The following is a 15038-nucleotide window of genomic DNA, read 5'->3' as shown; positions in this document are numbered from 1 at the left end:
GCAGGTGCATGGACCATATCATTAGCAGGCTAGCGTAACGTTAACTTACACAAACGAATATGCACATTTTCTTGCCTAAATATTACATTTGAGCCCAAATATGCACACAAAAGTGTCAATATTTGGAGTCATTCTTTTCCACTGTCATTTGAATTTATGGTTGATAACGTTAGCTAGCCTAGTGCCCCCCACGCTTGCTAAACTTTCTCAAACTAAGTTTCATACCACACAAATACACTGTTTTCGACACAAGCATATATAATATAACGAATTAACAAAAATGATAACATACATGTCGATGAAATTTACCTTGATAAAGGTAATGTCGAGCGACGCAATGTTGAGTACCTCACCTCGCTGCATCAAGTCGCAAGAGAGAAAGATGGCGGAGATCGAGAACATTAGCGCTCAGCTCACGCACAGCACGTAAATGTCCCGGATGTGGTGTTCAGTGTTAATTATGATCAACACCATAATCCAACTCTGTGCTCAATAGGGTATTAACAACAAGTGCCGTTAACATGCTTGAAGGAACACTGAAATCATAACACTTTACACTGAAAAGTGCTAACACTGTAATTTTAACACTGCCATTTTTGCTGTGTATGTATGCTGTATGTATGCTGTATGATGTATGTATGCTGTATGATGTATGTATGCTGTATGATGTATGTATGATGTATGTATGCTGTATGTATGATGTATGTATGCTGTATGTATGCTGTATGATGTATGTATGCTGTATGTATGCTGTATGTATGCTGTATGTATGTATGCTGTATGTATGTATGTATGCTGTATGTATGCTGTATGATGTATGTATGCTGTATGTATGTATGCTGTATGTATGCTGTATGTATGATGTATGCTGTATGTATGCTGTATGTTGTATGTATGATGTATGTATGCTGTATGATGTATGTATGCTGTATGATGTATGTATGCTGTATGTATGTTGTATGTATGATGTATGTATGCTGTATGTATGCTGTATGTATGATGTATGTACGCTGTATGATGTATGTATGCTGTATGCTGTATGATGTATGTATGCTGTATGATGTATGTATGCTGTATGTATGCTGTATGTAGTATGTATGTATGTATGCTGTATGTATGCTGTATGTACGCTGTATGATGTATGTATGCTGTATGATGTATGTATGCTGTATGTATGCTGTATGATGTATGTATGCTGTATGATGTATGTATGCTGTATGTATGCTGTATGTTGTATGTATGATGTATGTATGCTGTATGCTGTATGTATGCTGTGACGATCCACACTTGGTCCTATAAGGGGCGCTATTACACCTGTTGTCCTGTCGACCTTCCAGATGGGCTCAGGTGTGGTGGATCATGCTAATTGTCCCAGGAACCTTAAAGAGTGGGTTAGATTCATGGACTCTCTCTCTTCCTTTGTCGACCAGCAGCCGGTTTTGGTTGTTGTTGCTAGTTTCTTTATCATTATTTCTATTCTACATTATTTACATTAATAAATCTCCTATTATTGTTATCCATGTGTCGTCTCCCTTTTTGTCACCTTGTCAAGAGCCAGGCAAGCGTAACAATGCTGTATGTATGTATGTATGTATGTATGCTGTATGTATGCTGTATGATGTATGTATGCTGTATGTATGCTGTATGCTGTATGTATGCTGTATGTATGTATGTATGCTGTATGTATGTTGTATGTATGCTGTATGTATGCTGTATGTATGTATGCTGTATGTACGCTGTATGATGTATGTATGCTGTATGTATGATGTATGTATGCTGTATGATGTATGTATGCTGTATGTATGTATGCTGTATGCTGTATGTATGTATGATGTATGTATGTATGCTGTATGTATTTATGTTGTATGTATGTATGTATGCTGTATGTATGATGTAAAGTATGTATGTATGCTGTATGATGTATGTATGCTGTATGTATGTTGTATGTATGATGTATGTATGCTGTATGTATGCCGTATGTATGATGATGATGTATGTATGATGATGTTGTATGTATGCTGTATGTATGTTGTATGATGTATGTATGTCGTCTCCCTTTTTGTCACCTTGTCAAGAGCCAGGCAAGCGTAACAATGCTGTATGCTGTATGTATGCTGTATGCTGTATGATGTATGTATGCTGTATGTATGTATGCTGTATGTATTTATGTTGTATGTATGATGTATGTATGTATGCTGTATGATGTATGTATGCTGTATGTATGTTGTATGTATGATGTATGTATGCTGTATGTATGCTGTATGCTGATGTATGTATGCTGTATGTATGCTGTATGTATGTATGCTGTATGCTGTATGTATGTATGCTGTATGTATGTTGTATGTATGCTGTATGTACGCTGTATGATGTATGTATGTATGCTGTATGCTGTATGTATGTATGTACGCTGTATGATGTATGTATGCTGTATGTATGTATGCTGTATGTATTTATGTTGTATGTATGATGTATGTATGTATGCTGTATGTATGTATGTATGCTGTATGTATGATGTAAAGTATGTATGTATGCTGTATGATGTATGTATGCTGTATGTATGTTGTATGTATGATGTATGTATGCTGTATGTATGCCGTATGGATGATGATGTATGTATGATGATGTTGTATGTATGCTGTATGTATGTTGTATGATGTATGTTGTATGTATGTTGTATGTATGATGTATGTATGCTGTATGTATGCTGTATGTATGTTGTATGTATGTCGTCTCCCTTTTTGTCACCTTGTCAAGAGCCAGGCAAGCGTAACAATGCTGTATGTATGTATGCTGTATGTATGCTGTATGATGTATGTATGCTGTATGTATGCTGTATGTATGTATGCTGTATGATGTATGTATGCTGTATGTACGTATGTATGCTGTATGCTGTATGTATTTATGTTGTATGTATGTATGCTGTATGATGTATGTATGCTGTATGATGTATGTATGCTGTATGTATGTTGTATGTATGATGTATGTATGCTGTATGTATGCTGTATGTATGATGATGATGTATGTATGATGATGTTGTATGTAAGCTGTATGATGTATGTATGCTGTATGTTGTATGTATGTTGTATGTATGATGTATGTATGTTGTATGTATGATGTATGTATGCTGTATGTATGTTGTATGTATGTATGTCGTCTCCCTTTTTGTCACCTTGTCAAGAGCCAGGCAAGCGTAACCATGCTGTATGTATGTATGCTGTATGCTGTATGCTGTATGATGTATGTATGCTGTATGCTGTATGTATGCTGTATGTATGATGTATGTATGTATGTTGTATGTATGCTGTATGTATGCTGTATGTATGATGTATGTATGTATGTATGCTGTATGTACGCTGTATGATGTATGTACGCTGTATGCTGTATGTATGCTGTACGCTGTATGATGTATGTATGCTGTATGTATGCTGTATGTATTTATGTTGTATGTATGATGTATGTATGCTGTATGTATGCTGTATGTATGATGTAAAGTATGTATGTATGCTGTATGATGCATGTATGATGTATGTATGCTGTATGTATGTATGTTGTATGTATGATGTATGTATGCTGTATGTATGCTGTATGTATGATGATGATGTTGTATGTATGCTGTATGTATGTATGTTGTATGATGTATGTATGATGTATGTATGTTGTATGTATGATGTATGTATGCTGTATGTATGCTGTATGTATGTATGTTGTATGTATGTATGCTGTATGTATGTATGTCGTATGCTGTATGTATGCTGTATGTATGCTGTATGTTGTATGTATGATGTATGTATGCTGTATGTATGTTGTATGTATGTATGCTGTATGTATGTATGTTGTATGCTGTATGTATGTTGTATGTATGATGTATGTATGATGTATGTATGTATGCTGTATGTATGCTGTATGTACGCTGTATGTTGTATGTATGCTGTATGTGCCACCCTTCTTCCATAATAAATAAGTCACTGATGAGATAATCGTGACGTTAGAATTATAAGGTTCTATCTCCATTTTTGTCAAAATTGAGTTTTTTACATAATCTGATCCATTAGGTGTTTATTAATGCCTGTGTGGTGTTATTTTTTTAACTGTTGACATTTTTTAGTTAGTAATTCATAAAATACAAAGGTTCCATCTCACAAAACATAATGGAATGTAAAAACGTTGACGCTCAATATCTCTGAACTGCCCTAAACGGAGATAGAACCTTACCATTCTAAACGGAGATAGAACCTTCTCATTCTAAGCGGAGATAGAACCTTATCATTCTAAACGGAGATAGAACCTTCTCATTCTAAGCGGAGATAGAACCTTATCATTCTAAACGGAGATAACCTTCTCATTCTAAACGGAGATAAAACCTTCTCATTCTAAGCGGAGATAGAACCTTATCATTCTAAACGGAGATAGAACCTTCTCATTCTAAACGGAGATAGAACCTTATCATTCTAAACTCACGATCTGTCTCTGACTAAGATATGTGGTAGCCATGAGTTGATGAGGCTTTTCTTTCTGTCTTTATTATGGATTAGGGTTGGTGATTGTCATGTCAGTGCTTTAGTTGACTAACTCACTTTAGTGCTCACTTTATTTGACTCAAATCGGACCTATTGCTCTGCACATGATGGTCGATCATAGACAGTAAATATCAAACTCACATGCAGTTGGATGTATGGCCAGAAGACGATTAATAATTAATAAATAATTATTAATAAGAATTATTACGATTAATAATAATAATAATTAATTAATTATTGTGTCTTCCATGTGAAAGACAATGCAATGTGTCCTACTCTATCTGAGCCATAGCTTTTTGCACAGTCATCATGAATTATTGAATCTCTGTAACTGTTTGTTGAACAGGTCTTGAGAAAACAATGCTGTATGCATGCAATGTTGCTAAGTCATGATGATCTGTGAACTAGAGAACCTGGAGGTTGTGTGTGCATGGTTGCTTTGTAATGTCAACGTGTTTCCTTGACAACCGTACTTCTTTTGTTGAGAATGTTTATTTTGGTCCCCTATACAATTCACAATACAGATATAAAACATTGACACAGTCACAATGCATAACACCAGGACCAAAAAGGTGTAGGCTGAAGCCGTGGCTTATTGCGCCTACCCTTGTTACATGCATGCTGTTGTTGTTTTTTCCCCCATGCATGCATAATCAAAACATTGAAACGTTTGCAAACAAAATGTCACTTACGCATGTCAACAAAAGTTAAAAAATACCAAACAAAAACTATATTTAAACCTCTGTTTTTTTACTTGTTAATAATCTTATTTTTAAATATTTTTTTTAATCCTTTTAGTGTTCTACACATTTTCATTTCCTTTTCAAAAGTATTCCATAAGTTAATTCCTTTAACTGTTATACATCTTTGTTTTGCATTTGTTCTAATCTTTGTTTTCATAAACATACATATTCCTCTGAGTTCGTAATTACTCTGTCTAACTTGAAATAGTCTCTGGATACAGTCTGGAAGCATCTTCTTTTTTACTTTATACATTACTTGTGCCATTTTGAAGTCCACCAATTCTTTAAATTTGAGATCATAGGTGTTTATAAATAATGTGTTGGTTGGTTCTTGATAAGCAGCTCTGGAGGGTATTCCATCAACATCGCTAAAAGAAAATCCAGGTTTAGTCTGACAAGTCTCGCGAGAGTTCCTAAAAACATCCAGGCATATTCTGACAAGTCTCGCGAGAGTTATCCAAAATAAGCCAGGATTTTCCTTTAGCGACGTTGATGGAATACCCCCCTGTTTATAATTCGTATAGCTCTTTTCTGTAGTAAATAAATTGGATTTGTGATTGTTTTGTATGTGTTTCCCCACAGTAAGTTATGTATGGAACTATTATTATTATTATTAGAGAACGGTACAATTCTAGACCCGCCCCACCTTGCATGCGCTGAAATGATTGGTTGACTCTTTTATCCTACGCAACCAATCAGGAAGTGAATGTCGGAAGCAGACAGTTCTAAAAGGTCATATCACCACCTGATAGACATTTCTGATCATCTGCTGAACATCTTTACATGAGTATGGCATCTGACAAGTGTCTCGCCAAAGGTAAGACTTTTATTTCTCAGATTTGTCTCTGACTAAGATATGTGGTAGCCAATAGCCATGAGTCGATGAGGCTTTTCTTTCTGTCTTTATTATGGATCAGGGTTGGTGATTGTCAGTGCTTTAGTTTAGTTGACTAACTACTTTAGTACTCACTTTATTTGACTCAAATCGGACCTATTGCTCTGCACATGATGGTCGATCATAGTCAATATTTCTAACTGTGCAAACTCGCATGCAGTTGGATTTATTTATTGTGTCTTCCATGTGGAAGACAATGCAATGTGTCCTACTCTATCTGAGCCATAGCTTTTTGCACAGTCATCATGAGTTATTGAATCTCTGTAACTGTTTGTTGAACAGGTCTTGAGAAAACAATGTTGTATGCATGCAATGGGCATGCAATGACATGGGCATGCAATGTTGCTAACTCATGCAATGTTGCTAACTCATGCAATGTGTCCTACTCTATCAGAGCCATTGCTTTTTGCACAGTCATCATGAGTTATTGAATCTCTGTAAGTGTTGTGTCTTGAGAAAACAATGCTGTATGAGCGCGGGCATGCAATGACATAGGCATGCAATGTTGCTAACCCATGATGTGATCTGCGAACTAGATAACCTTGAGGTTTTGTGTGCATGTTTGCTTTGTAATGTCAACGTGTAACCATGCTGAATCAGCTAATTAGGCTACAATTCAAACCCGTTGTTACTATACTGTTCATCAGAGCAACGCATCCGGGTACTTTCCCCTCCCGTAATGTCCACGCCCCTTTTTGGGTGATAGAAGAGTAGAAGTTTGACTGGCGGTCAATGGGAATGTCTGGTCTTTGCTACTTTAATCCGATAAAATAAGAAAACCGTAGTGCTTTTTAGATATTAGGAGCACAAATCCGATGGCCAGTTAGGCAAACTATTATATAGTGTCATTGCCGATCAATGATCGACGTCGTTATATAGAGAAAGTTAATGAAATAGGGGTTGATTCATCAGATCAGTCATACGTCATCTCCCTGTCATCTGGGATTTGTAGTTCTTCATTTGATTTGCCGTGTAAATCCCCAGATAAGTGTGACATTAGTTTAATAAATAAATCTGTTCAATGGGCATTTGCCAAAGTAGCCTACTGTTAATCAGTATTTATCCTGTATGGTGTATATGAAGATGTTATGAAGTTTTATCATGAACATAATGAACAGCAAGCTAGATCCAAAACTAAGGCCGGTGGAGAAGGGCAAGTGTCACATTGGACAGACTACCAAAACAATCTTAACGGCAGCAAAAGTGATGGATGTCAGAAATAGCCTACATTACCTGGAGATTCAGTAAGGTACTTTTATATGACAGGATATGGGTTAGGGTTATATGACACCTGTAGCGAGATCATTTATTGAATAGAACAATCAAATTTGGCGACGTACAAAAATAATCCATAAGCGATCAAAACCAGAAAAATAACAAACTATGTGTATAGAATATGCTTATAATGCGGTCAACAAAAATACATCGCTCCCCTCTCTCTCCACTACCGCCATGCAAGGTGCGCAGGTGCTTAAATTACCTTGCAATATCACCCCCCATAACCATATGACTTCTCAATACGGTGATCTAGGCAATAAACAAACAATCAAAGTAAACTCACAATAAACCCATTAGCTTCAGGTTGCCTGTTATACTAAATACCCCCTAAATCATATTCATACCTCCTACAACACCTCAGGCCTTTGGGTCGGGTGGTTCATCCACATGGATGGAGGCAGACTGAAAGGACACACATTCATTGCCTATTTCATAAATGTTCTCCATATAACGACGTCGATCATTGATCGACAACGACACTATATAATTGTTTGCCTGACTGGCCATCGGATTTGGGCTCCTAATATCTAAAAAGCACTACGGTTTTCTTATTTTATCGGATTAAAGTAGCGAAGACCAGAAATTCCTATTGACCGCCAGTCAAACTTCTATACTTCTATCACCCAAAAAGGGGCGTGATCATTCTGATGACAGGGAGATGACGCGCAATTGCTCCAGGGTTGCTATATCTCACGCTTCTAGCATGTGACACAGTCTTTCACTTTGGGATGTAAAAGAGGGACACTCACACTCGGCCCAAAACATATTTTAAAGTGATGTTGAATATAGAATGTGAATATTCGTGTTTGAATGTTTCGCATATTTTATTTACTGTAGGTACATATAATACACAGCCTTGCCCCCCTGTAAAGGGTTGACACCCCTCTCTCATATCAACAGGTAGCTGTGCTCCTGGTCCCGTGCCTGAAGGCCTGATCAGGATCTACAGCATGAGGTTCTGTCCCTACGCCCAAAGGACCAGACTGGTGCTCCATGCTAAGGGAATAAAGTAAGACGACCTCAATGTTTTAGAATTAGAATCAGAAAAGTATTGAATATTGAGACAAAGCTGATATTCCCCCCATATATGTTTAATTGTAACTTATGGATTTCTGTGTATAGAATGACTATTCTCTTTTTTTAATTGTGTCTTTAATTATTGACATTTTTATTATTATTAACATTGTTTCAGGCATGACACGGTCAACATCAACTTAAAAGACAAGCCTGACTGGTACTTTGAGAAGAACCCTCTTGGCCAGGTTCCAACCCTGGAGACCAAGAGTGGTCAGTTAATCACCGAGTCACCAATCACCTGTGAATACCTGGATGACGTTTTCACAGAGAAGAAGCTGCTTCCAGCTGATCCATTTAAAAAAGCCCAGCAAAAGATGTTGCTGGAAGATTTCTCCAAGGTATGTTACTTTATATGCACCATTTTAAAGTACCGGTAGGCCTAAACCTTCTACTGTATCTGTAGACCTATGACCTCCATACATAAGTATGTAAGTGTATAAGTAAGTAAGTCATAAGTCATATATAAGTACATCCATAAGTCAGAGGACTTATACAACTATACAAACACAGCTATACAGGCTATACAAACACAGCTCAAAGGTCGCTTATTGTTCACTTTGAATGAGTATTTGTATTTACAGTCCTAGAGACTAGGGTTGGGCGGTATCAAATGTTTGAAACCATTTAACCGTCCCCAAATTAAACCACGGTTTACGGTATGACTATCATTATTTTTTTCAAATAATAAAAATGTGATACATGTTCCAGTTTTATTCTCTGAACAACATCATCAACAGAATAGCAAACGTTAACAACATTAACAACATCTATAAGCTACAAATATAAAGCTTTCAACCAAACGGAATGAAATGAACAACAAATCTATGGGCTACACTGCAGTACGAATACATTCAATTAAAAGCACATCCTATAGCATCCAGGCTTATCAAATAATAACTAAATAACAAAAACGGCAATAACGAAAATGGGCATAAAAGCGTATCCTACAGACAGCAACTTTAGGCTATTTTTCAAGCCTACTGTAGATTTTTCGCTAGAAAAACAAGCATATACACTTTTTCAGGCTTCACCAGGGCACGTCATTGACTTACAACTTCGCCTGCTGTGATGAAAAAATCCCCCGCGACATCAGTGGAAAGCGGCTGGCTCCATTTGATTTCCGTCAGAGAAGGGGATCTTCGTCTCCGTCAATCCCAAGCTTGCGACAATAGGCGGTCATCTCTGATTCTGCTCACTCCTCTTTCACCTTCTTCATGCAAATCCTACACACCAGCCTTACAACATCAAGATTTGCTGGCTCGCCCATGTCATTCGGTCAGAACCCGAAATGCTTCGAAATTGCAGCAGTTGATCACTTTCATAGCATCTTGAACCACAGAGACAGTGGTGCTGGACAAACACTCTTTAAGGCGTTTTTTTAATAGAGCAATTTATGACAATATTGACAAAAAACGTTGCTATTTTCAAAAACCTGTGATTTACGGTTTAACCGTAAAATCGCCCAACCCTACTAGAAACAGCACAGTTTTGACCACTAACAGTTGCAACCTTTTTCTTCTTTTTATCCAGATAACACCATACTTCTACAAGATACCAGCGGGGAGACAAAAAGGAGATGACATCTCAGGACTGGAAACTGAGCTGAATGCTAAGCTTCTCAAATTGAATGAGGCAAGTTACCTCTGTCATTGCACAAAACACATTAGCAACCAACTGTGAGTTACCACATCAGAATGCTTTTAAAAACAGCCGTGCCTTTTTACCTACTATAAGAGCCGCCTCTGTCAAATTAGTGACGTGAAGTGAAACTTTATTTATATAGCGCCTTTCGTACACGAATGCAACTCAAAGCGCTTTACAATGATTGACTTTGCAAGCTTACACTGTGGGGGCGGCGGCGAAGGCGGCAGGATGGGGTGGGGTGCATGTCAATGTTCCTTGACGGAAGTCCCCTTGTATAACCATCTACTTTGCTTACACTAAATAAGCATACCATAATAATAACTGCCTTGTACAACAATGTTGATTCAGTTTGTATCTAATTTTTGACGGAAGTCCAATCAACAACGGGGGGTGGGGGTGCAGCCAGGAGTCCTTGACGGGGGGGGGGGGGGGTGCGCATGTCCATGTGTGGTCTCTGACGGAAGTCCAATCTCGGCGACCGCAGAGTGTCACGATAAACACCTCGATCGGGTCAGTGAAAAGTAAACAACGGCGGGGGGATGGGGTTGCAACCAGGTGTCCATGAGGGATGGGGGAGGGGGGGGGGGTGTCGAAGGGCTTTGCATGTGAATCTTCTTGGCGATAAATTACCCCCTCTTTACAATGCTCAAGCTGCTACTTACACACAACGACCACTAGTTGGCCACTTGTAAATTTGCCTGCTTCCTACACAGAAAAACGGCAAAATAGCTTCATACTAGCTTATCCTGATGTGATTTTGAAAATGTAAGGATACTGGGTGGTAGAACGCAGATATCTAGGAAAAGTCATGAAAGGAGGGTCCTGAAATGTTACACAACGATAAAGATATATATACAAGTTTTCTTTACTCACAGGGGTCAAATGGCCATGGCTGTTCTAGTGTTAAAGGGCTTAACCATGATTACTTGCTGAGTGTAATGTAGCTAGACATATGAGTAAGTATTAGTTGACAAATGAGGAAGTATTATTAGTTATTAGTATCCAGTTGTCCTAGTATGAGATGACATGTTAGTTCTGTGTATCTAAAATCAGATCTTTCCTTTTCAGAATCTTGCAAATAAGAAGACCAAATTCTTTGCCGGTGACGCAATCACAATGATCGATTACATGATGTGGCCGTGGTTTGAGAGACTGGAGGTCTTTGAGTTGAAGCAGTACGTGTTCATTCTTCATCCATCCTCTGAGTGTTGGAAAGCATCTAGTGCATGCCCAGCAATCCACAACATCCTCCATTAAGTTGATGAGACCAACACTGTTCTATAGTCATCTTGCTTAGTCTTTGTTATGACATGCCTGAACACTGCCATAATTATAGCTTAGTTCAATAACAGAAATGCTGTCTATGATCCATTAACTGCTTTTCTGGTTGACTGTTTTTGCTATTACGTGAGCTTAGAATTCTAAGGTTCTATCTCCGTTTAGAATTATAAGGTTCTATCTCCGTTTAGGGCAGTTCAGAGATATTGAGCGTCAAAGTTTTTACATTCCATTATGTTTTGTGAGATGGAACCTTTGTATTTTATGAATTACTAACTCAAAAATGTCAACATTTTTTTAAAATAACACCACACAGGCATTAATAAACACCTAATGGATCAGATTATGTAAAAAAACTCAATTTTGACAAAAATGGAGATAGAACCTTATAATTCTAATGTCACGATTAGCCAGTTATCATTGTCATGTCATTATTTGCATGACAACAATGGTTGGCTAGTAGCACAAACAGTCTGGGGTGACTAGGCAAATTAATTGACTGGTATTGATTCCCCAAATCTTTTTTTCCCTAGCTGCCTGGATAAACTCCCTGCTCTGAAGAAGTGGACAAAGCTCATGCTAGAGGATTCCACAGTCAAAGCCACCATGCACAGCCCTGACACCTACAAGGCCTTCTATAAGACCTACATTGAAGGGAAACCCAATTACGACTATGGCCTGTAGATGAGAGCCAGGGAACCCTTGAAGGAACGTCCAGTTTTCTATTTTCTATTCCTGCCGTCAGTCTGTTAGGGTCGTTTGGGGCTTCTGATGTACATTTCAATCTAGATGTTTTTGTTTACATTTCATTGTTGCATAATGAAGAACGTATGATTGTATTATCATGATGGGTAATGTATGGCTCCGTCATCATTACTTTCAATGGATCCAATGGAACATAAATAATTATGTGGTGCTCCTTACGTATGCTCCTTGAATCTTGTTGAGTTTCATTTTCATGATCCTTTGTCCACAAGTGTTTGTCAATGTCAATGACTCAATACATTATGAACATTGAACAGGCCAAACATTTCCAAAATATGTGTGTATTAAGTTAGCTGCCATGATCATTTATTAACAAGAACACTGCAATGGAAATATAAATGTAAAACATACATTTTGTGATACAACAGACAGTTACTATGGGTATGAGGTACTTTTCTTTCTTCTTTCTTTTCATTTTACATTTCTCTCACTATTTTGCTTTTTAGGGACATTTAGACATTGTTGTTGAAGAATATTCCACTCATTCACATTTCCACTGTTTCAAAACACCTGGGACTAGATACAGTATATTGTTGAATTACAGTATTTGAATACCTTGTGTATACACTGTACCTCAAAAGGCCAGACTTTTTTCACCTCTGAAATTAAACATCTACTGTTTACCTGTGATTTGTCATTTTTAAGGTGGTCATGCTGAAAGGAATTTCTAAATGTATCTTATCAAGTTCCTCAAGAATGCAGTGGAAGGAATGTATATGGAATATATTTGCTTGCATCTTATCTCTTTGTAACTGAACAACATGTAGGCTAACAGGGAGTGCCATAACTTTCAGAGCTGCTCAAGCCAGATCAATTGCACTGTATGCAAAATTAATGAATTAAATGTCACTAGAGTATGTAGTGACAATGATCTATTTGAAATCAGACATGATAATACTCAAGTATATGTGTATTCCTCTTTGGCTAGTATACACATATTCTATATGCATAAATACTGTATACAAGTCATTCTAATAGTGAAATAGTGATCTATTTTTTCAGAGTAAAAATAAATAAATACATTTCCATTTTTGGCAAAGCGACTTACAATCAATTTAATTGAAAGGAGGTCTTACTGAGAACACTGGTTAGCTAAAGGTTTCTGAAGCCGCTTTAGCAGAGACAAAAAAATAAATAAAAATGATTGCCTATAGAAGTGCATCTTAAAGCTGCGACATAAAATCGAACATAAGCTATGAGTCGTTGAGAACACCACTTTCAGTACATCAAAACAAGCGTTCAGTCAATGAGTGAGCAGCGTTTCCATTGAGTTAAAGAGGCGTGTACTCCTGTATCAGCACAGGTGCATTCCTGAGCATCTCCTGGAAGTGCCTGACTGTGTGTGACCCGTGCGCTCCTAGTCAAGGGATTATGGTAAACAGGAGGGTTAAAAGGAGGTAGTGGAGCGCCAGTTTGAGAAGTCTGAAATTCGGTGTGCACGCCGAGTAGCAGCCACAACACGGCGCATTGTTTGTTCAGTGTGTTCGGGGGCAGGCAGACAGACAGACAGACAGAGAGACAGACAGACAGAGACAGACAGAGAGACAGACAGACAGAGAGAGAGAGACAGACAGACAGAGAGACAGGGCTATCTGTGAGTAGAACATGTTGATGTATTTTGATGTATTGTTTATGTATGGTTGGAGGGTTATACGAGGTGCTGATGTGATGTGCTGATCTGTGGAACGTAGACATTCGGGATTGATGTACTGTATGTATGGGGAAATGTCAGTGTCTTGTATTGTGGAATGTGGCCGTAATAGTATGTCTAATGTTGTTTGTTGTGATCCAATAGATCTCATTAGCCATGTCACTGTTTCCTTCTACTTAAGAACCGAGCGCGTAGCACACAGCACCTGATCTGCTGACTGAGAACAACCTTTTATTACAACTGTGTAATAAACTTGCACCTTTTTATAAGACGCTCTCAGTGCCTCTTTGCTGAGGGGAACCTGGAATTACTGGAGGTTACAGTTTTGCGTCGCGAACAGTAATTCACAGCAGATTAGATTTAGGGTTCTGTAAAGGAAACAGTGGCATAGGCTGAAGACTTCAGCGGGAGGTGGGATCATGTCGGCCGCGGAGCTGGAGAAGGAGCTGGGGAAGGAGCTGGGCAGTTTGAAGGCGAGACTGGTAGCTGAAAAGGAGAAGATGGCCCAGCTGAGGGACATAAATGAAAAACTCTCAGCCAAATTGACAGAAGCAGAGGCCAAACCGGCCTCACATCAACTACAGGACTATGGGTCACCTCCGCCTGCACCCGCAGCTAAGTCTGCGGTTCCAGTGACCATGGTTCCAGCGGTTGAACTGATATATTTGCCAAAGGATAGGAAGGGTACCATGTTTTCGGGTCATACGGGTACAATGTCATTTTACGTGTGGTTGGATGATGTTCAGGGCTCTGTGAATTTTGACAGGTACACCCCTAGGGAGCAGGCAGCTTACCTCTATGACCACCTTGAAGGGGAAGCACAGCAGGAGATCAGACATTGTCCGAGTGAGGTAAGGAGAGACCCAGCATTATTCTTGAAAATCCTAGAGGAAGCATATGGACACCCATGCTCTTTGACTCAGGCCCAAAAATGTTTTTTTGATAGGAAGCAGAGAGAAGGGGAGCGCCTGAGAGAGTATTCACATGCACTGCTGTCATTGGCTGAGGGGGTAAACCGTTGTAGTGAGGCAGCAGATTTGTGTGGTGAGCAGGCGGTGGGGAATCAGTTTGCAGAGAACGTTAGGGACCCTGCTCTCCGTAGGGAACTAAAAAAACTCCTGAGACAGGATCCTAAGATAATGTTTTTAACCCTGCGTCGGGAAGCCATTCTGTTAGCGGAGGAGGACTCT

General features: G+C 38.6%; 1 protein-coding gene across 1 annotated transcript; it reads left to right on the top strand.

The window, feature by feature from the left end:
• The first annotated feature begins 5978 nt into the window (after positions 1-5978).
• On the top strand, positions 5979-12820 carry LOC308173776 (glutathione S-transferase omega-1-like). Its single transcript, XM_080548829.1, has 6 exons — positions 5979-6077; positions 8334-8442; positions 8626-8848; positions 10041-10142; positions 11223-11329; positions 11966-12820. The coding sequence occupies exons 1-6, from the start codon at positions 6044-6046 to the stop codon at positions 12114-12116; spliced, it is 726 nt and encodes a 241-aa protein (XP_080404955.1). The 5' UTR covers positions 5979-6043; the 3' UTR covers positions 12117-12820.
• The last annotated feature ends 2218 nt before the right edge of the window (positions 12821-15038 follow it).

The sequence above is a fragment of the Nansenia antarctica genome (genome assembly GCF_963989245.1).
Source record: "Nansenia antarctica genome assembly, chromosome: 19".
Classification (NCBI taxonomy): Eukaryota; Metazoa; Chordata; class Actinopteri; order Argentiniformes; family Microstomatidae; genus Nansenia; species Nansenia antarctica.
The sequence above is the reverse complement of the archived record's forward strand: the minus strand, read 5'-3'. Positions and strand labels throughout refer to the sequence as shown.